The sequence below is a fragment of the Haliotis asinina genome, chromosome 1 (genome assembly GCF_037392515.1).
Source record: "Haliotis asinina isolate JCU_RB_2024 chromosome 1, JCU_Hal_asi_v2, whole genome shotgun sequence".
NCBI classification, from domain to species: domain Eukaryota; kingdom Metazoa; phylum Mollusca; class Gastropoda; order Lepetellida; family Haliotidae; genus Haliotis; species Haliotis asinina.
The window spans coordinates 34,008,093-34,021,055 of record NC_090280.1 but is presented as its reverse complement, the minus strand read 5'-3'; the positions used below and the strand labels follow the sequence as shown (position 1 = coordinate 34,021,055).

The following is a 12,963-nucleotide window of genomic DNA, read 5'->3' as shown; positions in this document are numbered from 1 at the left end:
CATTTGGTGCGTAATGGAGGGTTGATGTGTTCCGCTTCCTGTGCTGGGAAAAATCAACGGACAATTTGTACACAATTTGTGTTTTATTGTAATTAAATGCTAGACGGTACCCCTATGTACATAGATTGGTTGTTGATAGCCTGGATATATTTTTTTTTCAAAAATATAAGGTTACTATAGAAGTCTAACATTTGGTGTCGTGTAACCTGTAGCCTCCCAGCTAACAAAAGTACGTTTTGAGGACGTTGTCTCAACGTTACGTTTACGTCCCCAGAACGTCAGCATATAACGTCCCACTTACGTCTTTTTTGTGGAGTCGAAAACACGTCCTCACAACGTTATTTTCTACGTTCATACGACCCAAAAATAACGTCCCCGCGACGTTATAAACATAACGTTGTCACAACGTTATTTTCTACGTTCATACGACCCAAAAATAACGTCCTCGTGACGTCATAAACATAACGTTGTAACAACGTTATTTATAGTTGTTTTGGGTATATACGTACTCAGAACGTACAGTAGTCTGAGGATAAATATTTGTATTAGGTTTCTGGGTTGTTGTCACCATGATCATAACAATATCCAGGGCTAAAAGTCATAGTTTCCGTTGTTTTTGTTAGATTTAAATTACGAATGCTGAAAAAAGGTAAAGTGATCAACAGTTCGAAAACTCATTTCAGCAATTATGAATGTGTGGTTTGCATTTTTCGAAACTGTCTACTTTGAGCCCTGGTAACAAATAACAGAGATTCTTCTTTTGTTTACACTGAACCATTTATTCCAGTATAATACATTGCTTAGAAACGTTTCACTCTAGACTTGCACTTCCTCATCTTTCCCAGCGGCAGCGTGCATCTGAAAAAAGAATAGTTTAGCTTTAAGACTAAATGTTATTCAAAAGCACACGATTAGAACATGCCGTTACATTTTTAACACCCTGAATGCCGAGGTTTTTTTGTTGTTGTCTGCATACAGCTATAAAATTACACAGAAAATGTACAAATCATGTTCATCAATATTATCAGTTTTACTTATAACTTTGAATTAAATTGCTGTTTATTAGCCTGTTCATATGAAACTGCAATGTGTGTCCCAGCATACTGAATATTGTACATCACAGGAACTGAAGCACATGTTGCAGTAATGGCTACGTGTGATCCTCTAACAGTTGTGTAGAGGCTTTAACTGTGATAGATCCTATAGTACACTACTGAGTCAATTTCCCGTGTAAATATTCAAACAATGAAAAGCTTTCAATGAATGAAAACGCATACCCTATATCCACATATGATATGATGATGATGAACAAGGATATATCAAGATACTGACATTAGTTTCATGAAAAAGTATCTGAACGAAAAATATAAATCACAATGCTGAAAGTGCAGTCGGAATGATATGGCCATTGTGTTTGCTCTTGTTCAACTGAGCTTCACCTCCAAGAAATTGCCTAACATGTGCAACGATGTTTGCGTGTGACATCACTATCGAGGGCCGATTTCTTTCAAAATAGCGGCCTCGCTGACATGGGTACACAGGATTTTGCGAGCAGTTTCCTTGATTTAGGGATGTTTTGTACATGAAAGTGAGATGTAAGTAATCAGAATTATTCTGACTCTGTGTATTTATATGTATTTATCGTTTGCATTGTAAATGACAGAAGAAGCCAGAAATGCCGATAATTACTGCTGTCGTTCAGCGTGATTTTGCGTCAGTCATGGTGTCACGCTGCACTTACTCGACAGTTTTTTTTTATGAATGATCAAATGATTGCATCGTATCTATTTTTAATTTTCTATTTCCTGCTACGATACTCTGCCTCTGAATATTCAAAGCGTATTGAGCCACTGTAAGCAATGATTAGACGGCTAGATGTCTGAAAATTTCCGAAAATGCTACGTGGTGTAAAATCGGATTTTTTTCATTTCAAAAAGATAACCACGTGGGTGGGTTGAGGGAGGGGAATGGTATTTCACACGGCAGAAATGTCCTCTTATCTAGATTTGCCTCTTTGAAGGATAGAATTACATCCATGGGCCTAGCCATGGGCCTCCGTACCGCCTTGGAGCATGCGACAGTTATGCCTACGTTTAATAACACTTGTGTAACAACTAACGGTTTCAGATGTGGTATACTACACTCAATATGACTATATTTATGTAAATATTATTCAGACAAAGAGAAACACTCAAGAATAAAATCGCTTACCCTGAATCAACGTACGATATGGTATGTAAACACTACTCAGTATCCAAAATGGCGGAACTTTTACACGCACTTACTGTTAGCATGTATTTTTGAAAACATCCCAGCCGATTCTAGGTTCATCGGCAAAGTTTCAGAATTATCATTGATGATTCCATGCAAAATTGATGTCAGTGATCATTAATATGTTATTTAGAAATTCAGAGCTCCGAGTAATTATCCGATTTTTACAGTTAAAAAAATATATCAAATGACACTGTGAATTTCGGATGTGTAAAAAGTAGGACAAGTAATTAGATCTAATCAAGAGTCAGTTTCATTATTCTTAATGAGTACATTCTGAATTAATACATATAATTTACTAATCTAAACAAAACAATAAACAAAATACTCACTGTTATGGCGATGAGCCCGTTTTAAAAGTGAGGAACAGACACAGAACCCTGTACACGTAGGACTGGCAGCCGCGCGAGAAGTGTGATGTCAGCGAGCGGGAAAGTGCTCGCACAGGCAATGACGTCACATGAAGAAGTCATGTGTAATGTGCCTCAATCTGGATCTTGTGGGTTAAAAGATCTAGAAGGAGACATGTTTCATAACTTCCCTGAAATGAGTGAAGTCAAGAGCACAACAACAAGTGTATAATATAATAATAAATTGTATGCAACAAAAATAAGGTAAATACTATGAATAAACTTCATTATATACTGAAGAGATAGATCTATATGGTAATTTAAATAGAAAATATCACATGCTTCGATCCTGTTAAATATGATATTCCATCAAGTAAACTCCGGGATGAGGAGAATAAGATGTAACGATGTTCCAACGGGTCAGTGCTGGCAAGCCGTGGACAGAACGTCCTCCCAACGTTATGCGAACGTTGCACCTTGGTCTGAAATACACGCTGTTACGACGTCCTGGTTACGTAAACCGTAACGTTGTGACAACGTCTGTAAATGACATTCTTATAACCTTCAAACGTGAAGTTATCTATTTGCTTCAGTTGAACGCATTTAACAAAGCAAACAAAACAAATTTATTCAAAAGTTGTTCTAGATTCGATATCGTCTTGATAAATAATTAGATGGTCAACTGCAAATACAAACACCTTCTAACAGGTCAAGTAAACAAAATATATGAAACGAACGTCCTGACAACGTTACAAGTACGTTACACCAAAGTATGAAAAATACGTTGCAAGGACGTAGAGAGAACGTAATGTGTAACGTTGTGGCAAGGTTGTGATATGACGTTATCCTAGGACGTTCTAATAACGTCCTAGTTACGTCATTTCCCGACGTAACCAAACCCTGACGTAAACATAACGTTGTGGGAACGTCGCGTGTTAGCTGGGCTTCCATAGACGCCACGATTATCCGAACGAGCCTCATTACGTTCATCACAGCATCGACAATATAGACATGTGGAACATAAGTATGGCTCTACGCCACCTTCAGCGTCTTCACTAGGGAAGACATGCTTTTTAATCAATGCAAGGCATATGATGGAAAGTTTAGGGCTTTTGACGAAATTGCTCATGATATCACTCACGCCGGTCTCTGCTTTATACAGACGTCCTCATAATAGCTCCCTCCCGTGAAGATCCGGGTTGGAACTGATCTTCAGTAACCCATGCTCGTCGTAAAAGGAAACAAACGGGATCGGTTGGTTGGCACATGTCATCGTATACCAACTGTGTAGATCGATGCTCACGTTGTTGATCACTGGATTGTCTGGTCCAGACTCGGTTATTTACCATATAGCTGAATACGGCCTAAAACTAAACACACCCACTCCAAAAGCTCTATTGAGCATGGCGTGTAATATACACGGAACAAACACAATGAATTCCAAGCATACAATGGCAGCGAAAGCTATACTGCTGCTAATTAAATTAACATTGTTGGCAATTTGATATATGACAAAGAATGGAAAAAAATGATCTGCATGATAGCGCTGACATCTCAGCTGACGGCTCAAACCTGAGAGTGCTAATTGTGTGAAACTTTAGAGGCACGCATCACAAATTGTGTCCATTTCGAATATGCCGAAATGTAATTAAACAATGTGATATCAAATATATTTCACAACGTAAATCGATCTTGCGCACATACTGTAAGATGCACGAGTTGCCTCCCCTATATCAATCGCTGGCCATCTCAAGACAGCGTATGCTACTTTCGCTTCGTTTTGCAAAGAAAGAAATCACTGTAAGGAGCTCGGACAGAAACCGTACTAGTTTCTGTCTATTGATAGTTTTGCGCAAATCAATTCATCGACCAGTTTTATCTTCCAGAGTCCAATCGAAGGGCTTTGATCAGCTGCTTACAACAGGTGGGTGTGTTCAGGCGTACACATGCTATAGTGATTCTGGGAGGAACTTTGCCTGTCTGTATGTTTATGACACCCTGTGAGTATGCATGACTTAGTGTCTTACGACCTCAATGGGGCGATAGGTTGTGTCGCGTGTCAAAATCCTAGTCCAGCCCTACTAATTCCGTGCTGTAGGTTACGTTAGAACTTGTACAGTTGTAGCCAATGTAGGTGTTCTAAGTAACCTCAAACTCTGTTCCAGTTGTCAAGGGATTGAAAACTCTTGCGTGTTAATAGGTTAGTACAGTTCTAGACTAACGCTTAGTCCCTGAATCTGTTTGAAGTTATCAGAAACTAACGATTTAATTTAAATTGAAAAGGAGCGCGCCAAGGAGATGGGAGGTTCTAAACCAGAGGGAACCAAGAATTGCTTCATTGAGGCTTTTAGCATTACAGAAATAGCTGGGTGTAAGGCAAGTTGCAGATTAGGAACAGTGACACAGGCTAGTAATGTAGTTTAGTGCTAACATTCCATTATGAACTTAGGTTAATTATATTACCTAAGTAAAATATTTGTCATGCCAGCAGACCCTCTCATCATTGAATTTATAAAATACCAGCCATCACATTTGTCACTCATAGACACCGACAGATGAATAATTTATTCTTTTGATATACCATTTGATAGAAAGGAACAATTTCATTTATAACTGAAGTAAAGGAGCCCCAGTGGAATTGGAGACAGACCAGAGCCTAAGGAAATGTTGATTTGCTTCAGTTACAGGTTTACCATCACAGAAAGGACTGGAAAATATAATTGTTCAAAGACAAAGAGACTGACAAGTATTCAAACAGTACACTGTGTGATTAGACTGAAAGGTATCTTAGTATCTTGATAAAATAAGTCAGGGTATGTTTTGACTGCTGCAAGCCATTGCACACACATGAGCATGTTGTGCTGTACATATATGCAATAGAGAATGTAATGTTAAACCCAAATTTCAATCCGCTGCACCCCATTTCAACCAATATCAACGTACTTCACTCAACTGACAGGGACAGAAAACAACATTCACTTACTAGGTGAAGAAAAAACTAAGCAGTTGTCTTCCCATTTTTGGATTGCAGGTGAGGATACATCACCAATCATAGTCTGTCTCACAGTGTCTCAACCACATTATTTTCCTAAATGCCCAGCCCTCCATGCAATGCTAAGGCCGTAAGTCTAGTTCCTCAAGTTCTGAATTTCCCATCTCACAGGGCCTCATTTTCACTTCATTTATTTGTTTATATGAAGCAACCAATGAATAAAGACCTTAGTTTGTTTTTGTCTGAGTAAATTAAAATTGTATTTCATCCATTTTGGTACAATATTCTTGATGAAAAAATTTAAATGTAAATGAATTATTATTTTTTCCTGCAATATTGATAATTAGTAATTCACCAAGGTCTCATTACACAATCCCTGTGGAGACTGCTATCAGGATCCTTATAGTGAATGAGTGAATTTAGTTTTACGCCGCACTCAGCAATATTCCAGCTATATGGCGACTGTAAATATTCGAGTCTGGACCAGACAATCCAGTGATCAACAACATGAGCATCGATCAGCACAATTGGGAACCAATGACGTGTCAATCAAGTCAGCGAGCCTGACCACCCAATCCCATTAGTCGCCTCTTATGACAAGCACAGTCGCCTTTTATGGAAAGCATGGGTTGCTGAAGGCCTATTCTACCCCGGGACCTTCACAGGTCCAGGATCCCTATAAATTTGAATTTTGATTAATATGATATTTGAATGACATTCATAACTGTATACACATGATGAATTATGAAAGAGAAAGATAAACTCCAAAACACTGTGTTTCTCAAAATAGAGATGTCCATAAATTTCGATCCTTTAATTTGTTTAACATCTTCTAAAAGCTCCAATGGTTGGAGATTGCAGTTCAACATAAAAATATAATGTTCTAGGATTTCCTGAATAAAAGATCTGAAGCGAGTAATTAGACCGTCGTTAAGAAATTATTTCAGCTGTAGCAAGTAAGTTAGTCAATTTGTATGCAGCTTTTAGCAATATTCCAGCAATATTGAGCACACCGGGAACGGGATTCACACATTGTGGAGAATCGAACCTGGGTCTTCGGATTACCTTACATGTCATATCAGAAGCTATTTCCAATGCTGATAGTAATGTTTGGTAACATCGTATTATGTCCATGCTGTTGTGCCTGCAGATATTTACCATCCTGTCATCATATATTAAATTATCAACATATTCACTGAGCAACAATATGCTGTTCACAGGTGTTGCAAACTTGGGATCCATTGATTTTGATTCATGTATATTACAAGTCACACTGAATTCAACTGCTGGAGTTTGGTTTTTCGCCACACTCAGCAATATTCCTGCAATATGATGGCAGTCTGTAAATAATCAAATCTGGACCAGACTGTTCAGTGATCAACAGCATGAGCATCGATCTGCCCAATTTGTATTGTCCACCAGTTCCGGTTAGTTGCCTTTTACGACAAGTATTGGGTACTGAAGACCAGTTGTAACCCAGAACTTTGTGGATTCTGATAGTAATGACAGTGATGGAATATTGCCAGAGTGGCATAAAACAACATTCCATAGCTCGTATAAAATTTGTATTATAATATAAGTTCAATATGCTGTTTTCATAAGAACAAGTGTTTTTGTTTTATATCTCTAAATTGCTTCAATCACTCAGAATGATTGGTAAATTTCTGTACAAGTCATCAATTATACTGTACTCGGTTTGAAAATGTATAACTTTATCAAGTCACATTATGGCTGAAATAATGCCAGTGTGACACTCACTCACTCACTCACTCACTCACACACTCACCCACCCATTGTCTGAAGATGAGTAGAAAAACCTTTAGGTGAGTCTGTACAAAACATGTCTGGCTTGAGTTTGGCTCTTAGAATCATTTTCAGTTGAATTAAATGTCATTTATGAGCTGATCTTACTGGACTGAACTGAATTGTTTGGACTACGACTTCAGACTAGTGGATAAAGAAGCAGATTGTGGAGTCAGTGCCTTAATACTAATGATAAAACTTTAAGATTTAGGCCTGTGATTGAGATTTGTTTAGGCAGGAGCCAGTATACATTAAGTCAAGACTGAAGAAACCAGCGGTTGATACAGCAAGCATCAGGCTGTGCAGGTACAATGATGTGTAATCGAGAGAGTAGACTGACCAACTAAACAGTATGTCAAATATAGTTAGTCTGACAGACTTGAACACATTTTCTTAAAATGATGTGAGATCTTTGTTATGTAGAGAGACAGTGTCATGGATCTCCTTGTAACCCGTAATAAATCTTCAGTGTACTTCATCTAAAAAGGAAGTAGTATTTTCTACAGGGGGTGTAGCCTAGTGGTTGAAGTGAGTGAGTGAGTGAGTTTAGTTTTACACCGCACTCAGCAATATTGCAGCTATATGGCGGCGGTCTGTAAATAATCGAGTCTGGACCAGACAATCCAGTGATCAACAACATGAGCATCAATCTGCGCAAGTGGGAACCAATGACATGTGTCAACCAAGTCAGCGAGTCTGACCACACGATCCCATTAGTTGCCTCTTACGACAAGCACAGTCGCCTTTTATGGCAAGCATTGGTTGCTGAAGGCCTATTCTACCGCGGGACCTTCACGTGTACCTAGTGGTTAATGCATTCATTCATCACACCAAAGACTTGGGTTTAACTCCCCACATGTGTGAAGCCCATTTCTGGTGTGATATTGCTGGTTATTGCTGAAAGCTGAAAAAAAACCTCACTCACTCACTCACTCACTCACTCACTCACTCACTCACTCACTCACTTACTCACTCAGTACAGCTGAATTTAGGTGTCCCACCACAGTCTTTTTGTTTACCATTTTTTTCCAAAGAATGAATTAAAACATTCAAATTACATGTGAGATTGTTAAACTAAAATTTGAAGTCCAACTTCTCTGCATACAGAAGACTATGAGTGAATAAACTACACATGGGTAACAAGTAGACCCATGCATGCCGTATGAGGCTACTAACAGGATCGGATGGTCAGATGCGCAACATGTCACCATATACCAATTGCATAGATCAATGCTCAGGTTATTGATCACTGGATTGTCTGGCACAGACTCGGTGATTTACAGACCGCTGCCATATAACAGGAATACTGCTGAGAATGGCATAAAACAAAACTCACTTTCTCAATCCTAATGAGCTAGTGTCACAAGCTTTACAAATGTTACAGTGTATATGATAGTCTTTTCATGAGATGGTGATTGTTAAGTCCATATATTGGAGCATTGGAATTTCCTGTATTCGGTGTGAAGTGTTTAAAAGCTACACCTGTTTTGAAGTGTAACTTTATTTTAAGGAATTTCAGAACTGTGTACGGGTCATCAGTGAATGCATGATGCTATCAGACCATTTTTACATTATGGCTGAATTTGCCACGAATAGCTCTAAAATTGCTTATCCAGCATTAAATATTCACTGACTCATTCACTTACTCACTCACTCACTGTTTCCTCCTGTATTTCAGGGTCAGGACAAAAACATCTATGACACACAACATAGCACTGAAAGAATACAAATTCTAGGCAGGACATTAGCATTCAGAAGAACTTGCCTAAAATGGACGGGAAGGACATCCAATGCCAGGGAGACATGACTCCACAAGACCCACCTAATAGTGTTTGTACTGTCATCTTCGATAATCTCCCTGAAAGTAAATCAGAGTCAAACTTGCACCTGGAAACCTCTGCCGTTTTTGATGAGAGTTGCTTAAGGAAAAGGAAAAGGATTCTTTTGTCATGTCATAAACAAATCTTGGCAAAGGTCAGGGAGCAAAGATTGATGTCAAAGAATCGTCAAATGTTCAGTCAGAGGTTTCCAGCTTCCACACATAATGATGAGCAATGCCAGAATGATACAGGTTCCAGTCCTCTGATTGTTTCAGTGAGACCAATATCACAAACTGCCTCTGGAAGCATGAAGTTGTCCTACACTATAAAAGATGGTTGGCTCTCAACATCTCTTCAGAAGGCTGGACAGAGCATTAAAGATGACACAAGCATTTCTAATGAAATAAATCAGCAGGAGGCAGGGTCAGTGTGTCTTGGACAGTTGAAGATAAAAGAATACCCTAAAGAAAACATAAGCATTCTTGCGGAAACAAATCTTCCAGAGGTCCGGCCAATGTGTCTTGGACAGGTAAAGATAACAGAACACCCTAAAGAAGACACAGGCGTTCCTGCTGAAAGAAATCATCAGGGGGCAGGACTTGAATGTCTCGAACAGACAAGGATACCAGGGATCCTTGAAGATGACCCAATCATTCCTGCTAGAATAAATCTTCAGGAGGTAGGGCTTGAATGTCTTGAACAGACAAGGATACCAGGGATCCTTGAAGATGACCCAAACATTCCTGCTGGAACAATTCTTCCGGAGGTATGGGCTGAACGTCTTGAACAGATAGGGATTCCAGTGTGTTTGCATGGTAACCAAAAGGTTCCTGCTGAAACTATATTTCAGTTGGCAGGGGTTGAATATCTTGGACAATTGAACATGCCAGAAGGTTTTCAGGATGACCCCATTGGTCATGGAAGAGCACTTGGTGAAATCCAGACAAATTGCAGTTCAAGTCTGGAGAATCTTGAGTGGGTCAGCTCTCTTGGACCTGAACATGCCATAACTGTGTTATATACAAGTCCTAGTGTTGACAATGGCACGAATAATGAACATGACAATAAACTAATTGAGGAACAGTATCTGCAGCCAGTGAAAAAGAGAAAGGTAAAGAAGTGACTGCTGCCACTGAATTAGAATTGGATAATTGAACATGACTTCCACCCTGCAGCAGAGTAGGCAGGGAATTACCCGTATGGATTAGGAAGTGGATGGAAGACCAAGGAATAGATCTCAAAATTGTTGATGGTTTCTGAGAGTGATGTTTGTGTCTATTGCCTTGTGTTTGTGTTCGGCATGTCCATTTCTACAGCCATGGAGGAATGTGTTGGGACAATAACACCCATGAAATGTATAAATCAGGGTGAAGATCGCAGGAAGTGCTGAGGAACTGGCTACCTGTGAGGACACCAAATGATAGCCCCAGAGATTTCAATTAAACAAGAGGGAGATATCAAGAGAGGAAGGTGGTGGAGAGGTCCTGCACATGGAAGTAAATTTTGAAGATGGTCATCAGTAGGGATTAATTTTTTTTAAAGTCACTTACCACAGGGCAAGAAACTTTAAGAAAAAGACTTGTCCAGAAAATTTTCCACGTGCCCTGATTTAATGGCATGATCATGATGATGTAATTATGAAAGAATAAATCAACATGGTTCTTGGTGTTACCGTTTACTGGATCATTAATCAAACAGTAATAAATAGCAAAGAAATATAACGCTACTTTATTATGGTTGCAAACATAATGACTACGTTTTGAGCAGATATGAAATGCAATCCAAGCTTATTTCCAGTTTCAAACCATAAAGGGAAATTGTCTAGTAGCCCACAGACAACACATAAGATACTGTTATTCGATTGCCCACAATGAAAAGTGACCCAGGTGTCGGGCGATGGGATTTTGAACCCCTGATCAGCTTACATGGAAGAAAGCTTTGAAGATCTCCAGTGATCTACGTGTATGATGAAAAGTTTGAAGATATGCAGTAGCTTCTGGTCAAGAAACATGAAAGTCGGAGATTTCCACAGTCATTAGAAAGATTTGAAAACTTCCCGTGGCCTATAGAGAATGATGTCATTGAAGTGAGGAAGGGTTTGAATACCTCTAGTCATTCATGAAATTGAAGGACCTGTACGAAGAAGAGAAAGGTAAGGAAGTGGAGTATCAAAACAAAGGAGGAGGTTTTGATCAAACATATGAATCTACAAAAGATATACTTTTCATATAATTTTGACATTTCGTATTTACTGATGAAATCGACAGCTGACACCCTGACGTGCACCTGCTGTTCGGATGATGCAGTGTGCAGCTGCACTACCCATCTTGTGAGGAACACATGGTTCATACTTACAATCTCATTCTTCACAGCGATCTTTCGATCTTTCGTAGCCTTGGAGATAAAACCAAGGTAGTAAGCAATGGATTGCAGGTTTGAAACCAGGCATTGGTGCAATGTATTGGAAGTTTTCAACAATGTGATATCTTACGAACATATTCAGTGACAGCATGACAAAGTTATGACTCTCACAAGACCTCTGAATTTGGGATTTCCATCAAAAATAGTCAGGAATCACTGATATTTCATGATACATGGAAACAGTCAGGAACAAGGGACAAATCTGTTGTTTTTGCTAATTTGTCAAGAGTGAAAAATGAGCAAGTCTCGTCGGGGTCGTGCTACGTCGTCGCATCGCACTCAGCGTCTCCGTTATCTAAAAGTATCCACTTGGTTGTATAGACATTACCTTCTTCTAAACTGGTTTAACATTTCATACAGTAAAGTCCATTTGTGGACGAGTTATACATGTTTGAAAATGGAATATTTTCACAACAGATTTCTCGTCTATATGATTCCTTCTTGGATAGTATATGTGCAGGTAAATTAGAAACCAAAACAATGAAAGCGACAAAATATAAGTTAATAAAACTGGCATCGATCTGCGTGCCGGATAAGCCTCTTATAGCATCGTGGGTTCTGCATTGCGGCATTTGCTTCTGGCTTTGTTTTATCCCTCAATGTTTTTTCTATCCTCCAACCGCCGGAGATGGAGCATAGCCTCTCCTAATTGCTCTTTGCCCTGTACTCCCCAAATCTCATTGCACGCATCAGTGCACACTAATCGGTACAGTTCGCGTGTGTGCCGGATAGCGTATCGCTGTCACAACAAACTGTGTAGCTAAATATTATGCCCTGTAGTTATTTTTCCCTGTAGGCATTAGTAAACCAATTCACCAGATTACCAAGGAACAAGGTTTGGCATCCAACCAACCAACAGGAATTAGCACCAGCAGACACAGCATCTCTTACACTATAAGACATAGTGTTATGGATGTCAACTTCTCTTTTGTTTACACAACGTTTTGTGTAAGCAATAAAGAAGACGTTCACATCCATAACCCTTTATCTTAAATTAGAATACCGACTAAATGCCTCTCAAGAACCTCATCTCTAACAGTGATGTAAAATGATTATTTATATGGTGTTCATGTTTGTGTAATATATGAATACGAATATTTAGTAAAAATTTCTCGCTCTCGCACTCGCTCGAACAAATTAAATTTCTCACTCGTTTCCCATACAAGTCGTATGACTCACTTGCTCATGTAATCTTTTCTTTATTACCATTTCTACAGCAACCCATGCTTGCCATAAAAGGCGACTATGCATGTCGTAAGAGGCGACTAACGGGATCGAGTTGACTTGGTTGACACATGTTCCCATT

General features: G+C 39.1%; 1 protein-coding gene and 1 long non-coding RNA gene across 3 annotated transcripts; one reads left to right on the top strand and one right to left on the bottom strand.

Moving 5' to 3' along the window:
• Positions 1-758: 758 nt before the first annotated feature.
• Positions 759-2,695, bottom strand: LOC137278558 (uncharacterized). Its single transcript, XR_010956666.1, has 2 exons — positions 2,604-2,695; positions 759-858 (listed from the first exon to the last, which is right to left on the bottom strand). It is a non-coding gene; the product is annotated as an uncharacterized lncRNA (long non-coding RNA).
• Positions 2,696-4,476: 1,781 nt separating this feature from the next.
• Positions 4,477-10,902, top strand: LOC137278548 (uncharacterized). 2 transcript variants are annotated; one of them, XR_010956665.1, is made up of 2 exons: positions 4,477-4,545; positions 9,095-10,902. XR_010956665.1 is itself a non-coding variant. In XM_067810984.1 (2 exons), the coding sequence occupies exon 2, from the start codon at positions 9,187-9,189 to the stop codon at positions 10,357-10,359; it is 1,173 nt and encodes a 390-aa protein (XP_067667085.1). In that variant the 5' UTR covers positions 4,506-4,621; positions 9,095-9,186; the 3' UTR covers positions 10,360-10,423. The 2 variants fall into 2 exon arrangements, 1 of the variants encoding a protein (XP_067667085.1); XM_067810984.1 differs by having other exon boundaries at positions 4,506-4,621; positions 9,095-10,423.
• Positions 10,903-12,963: the final 2,061 nt, after the last annotated feature.

Excerpts from the sequence above, each read along its gene's own strand:
- LOC137278548 (XM_067810984.1), top strand. The coding sequence starts at position 9,187 with ATGGACGGGAAGGACATCCAATGCCAGGGAGACATGACTCCACAAGAC.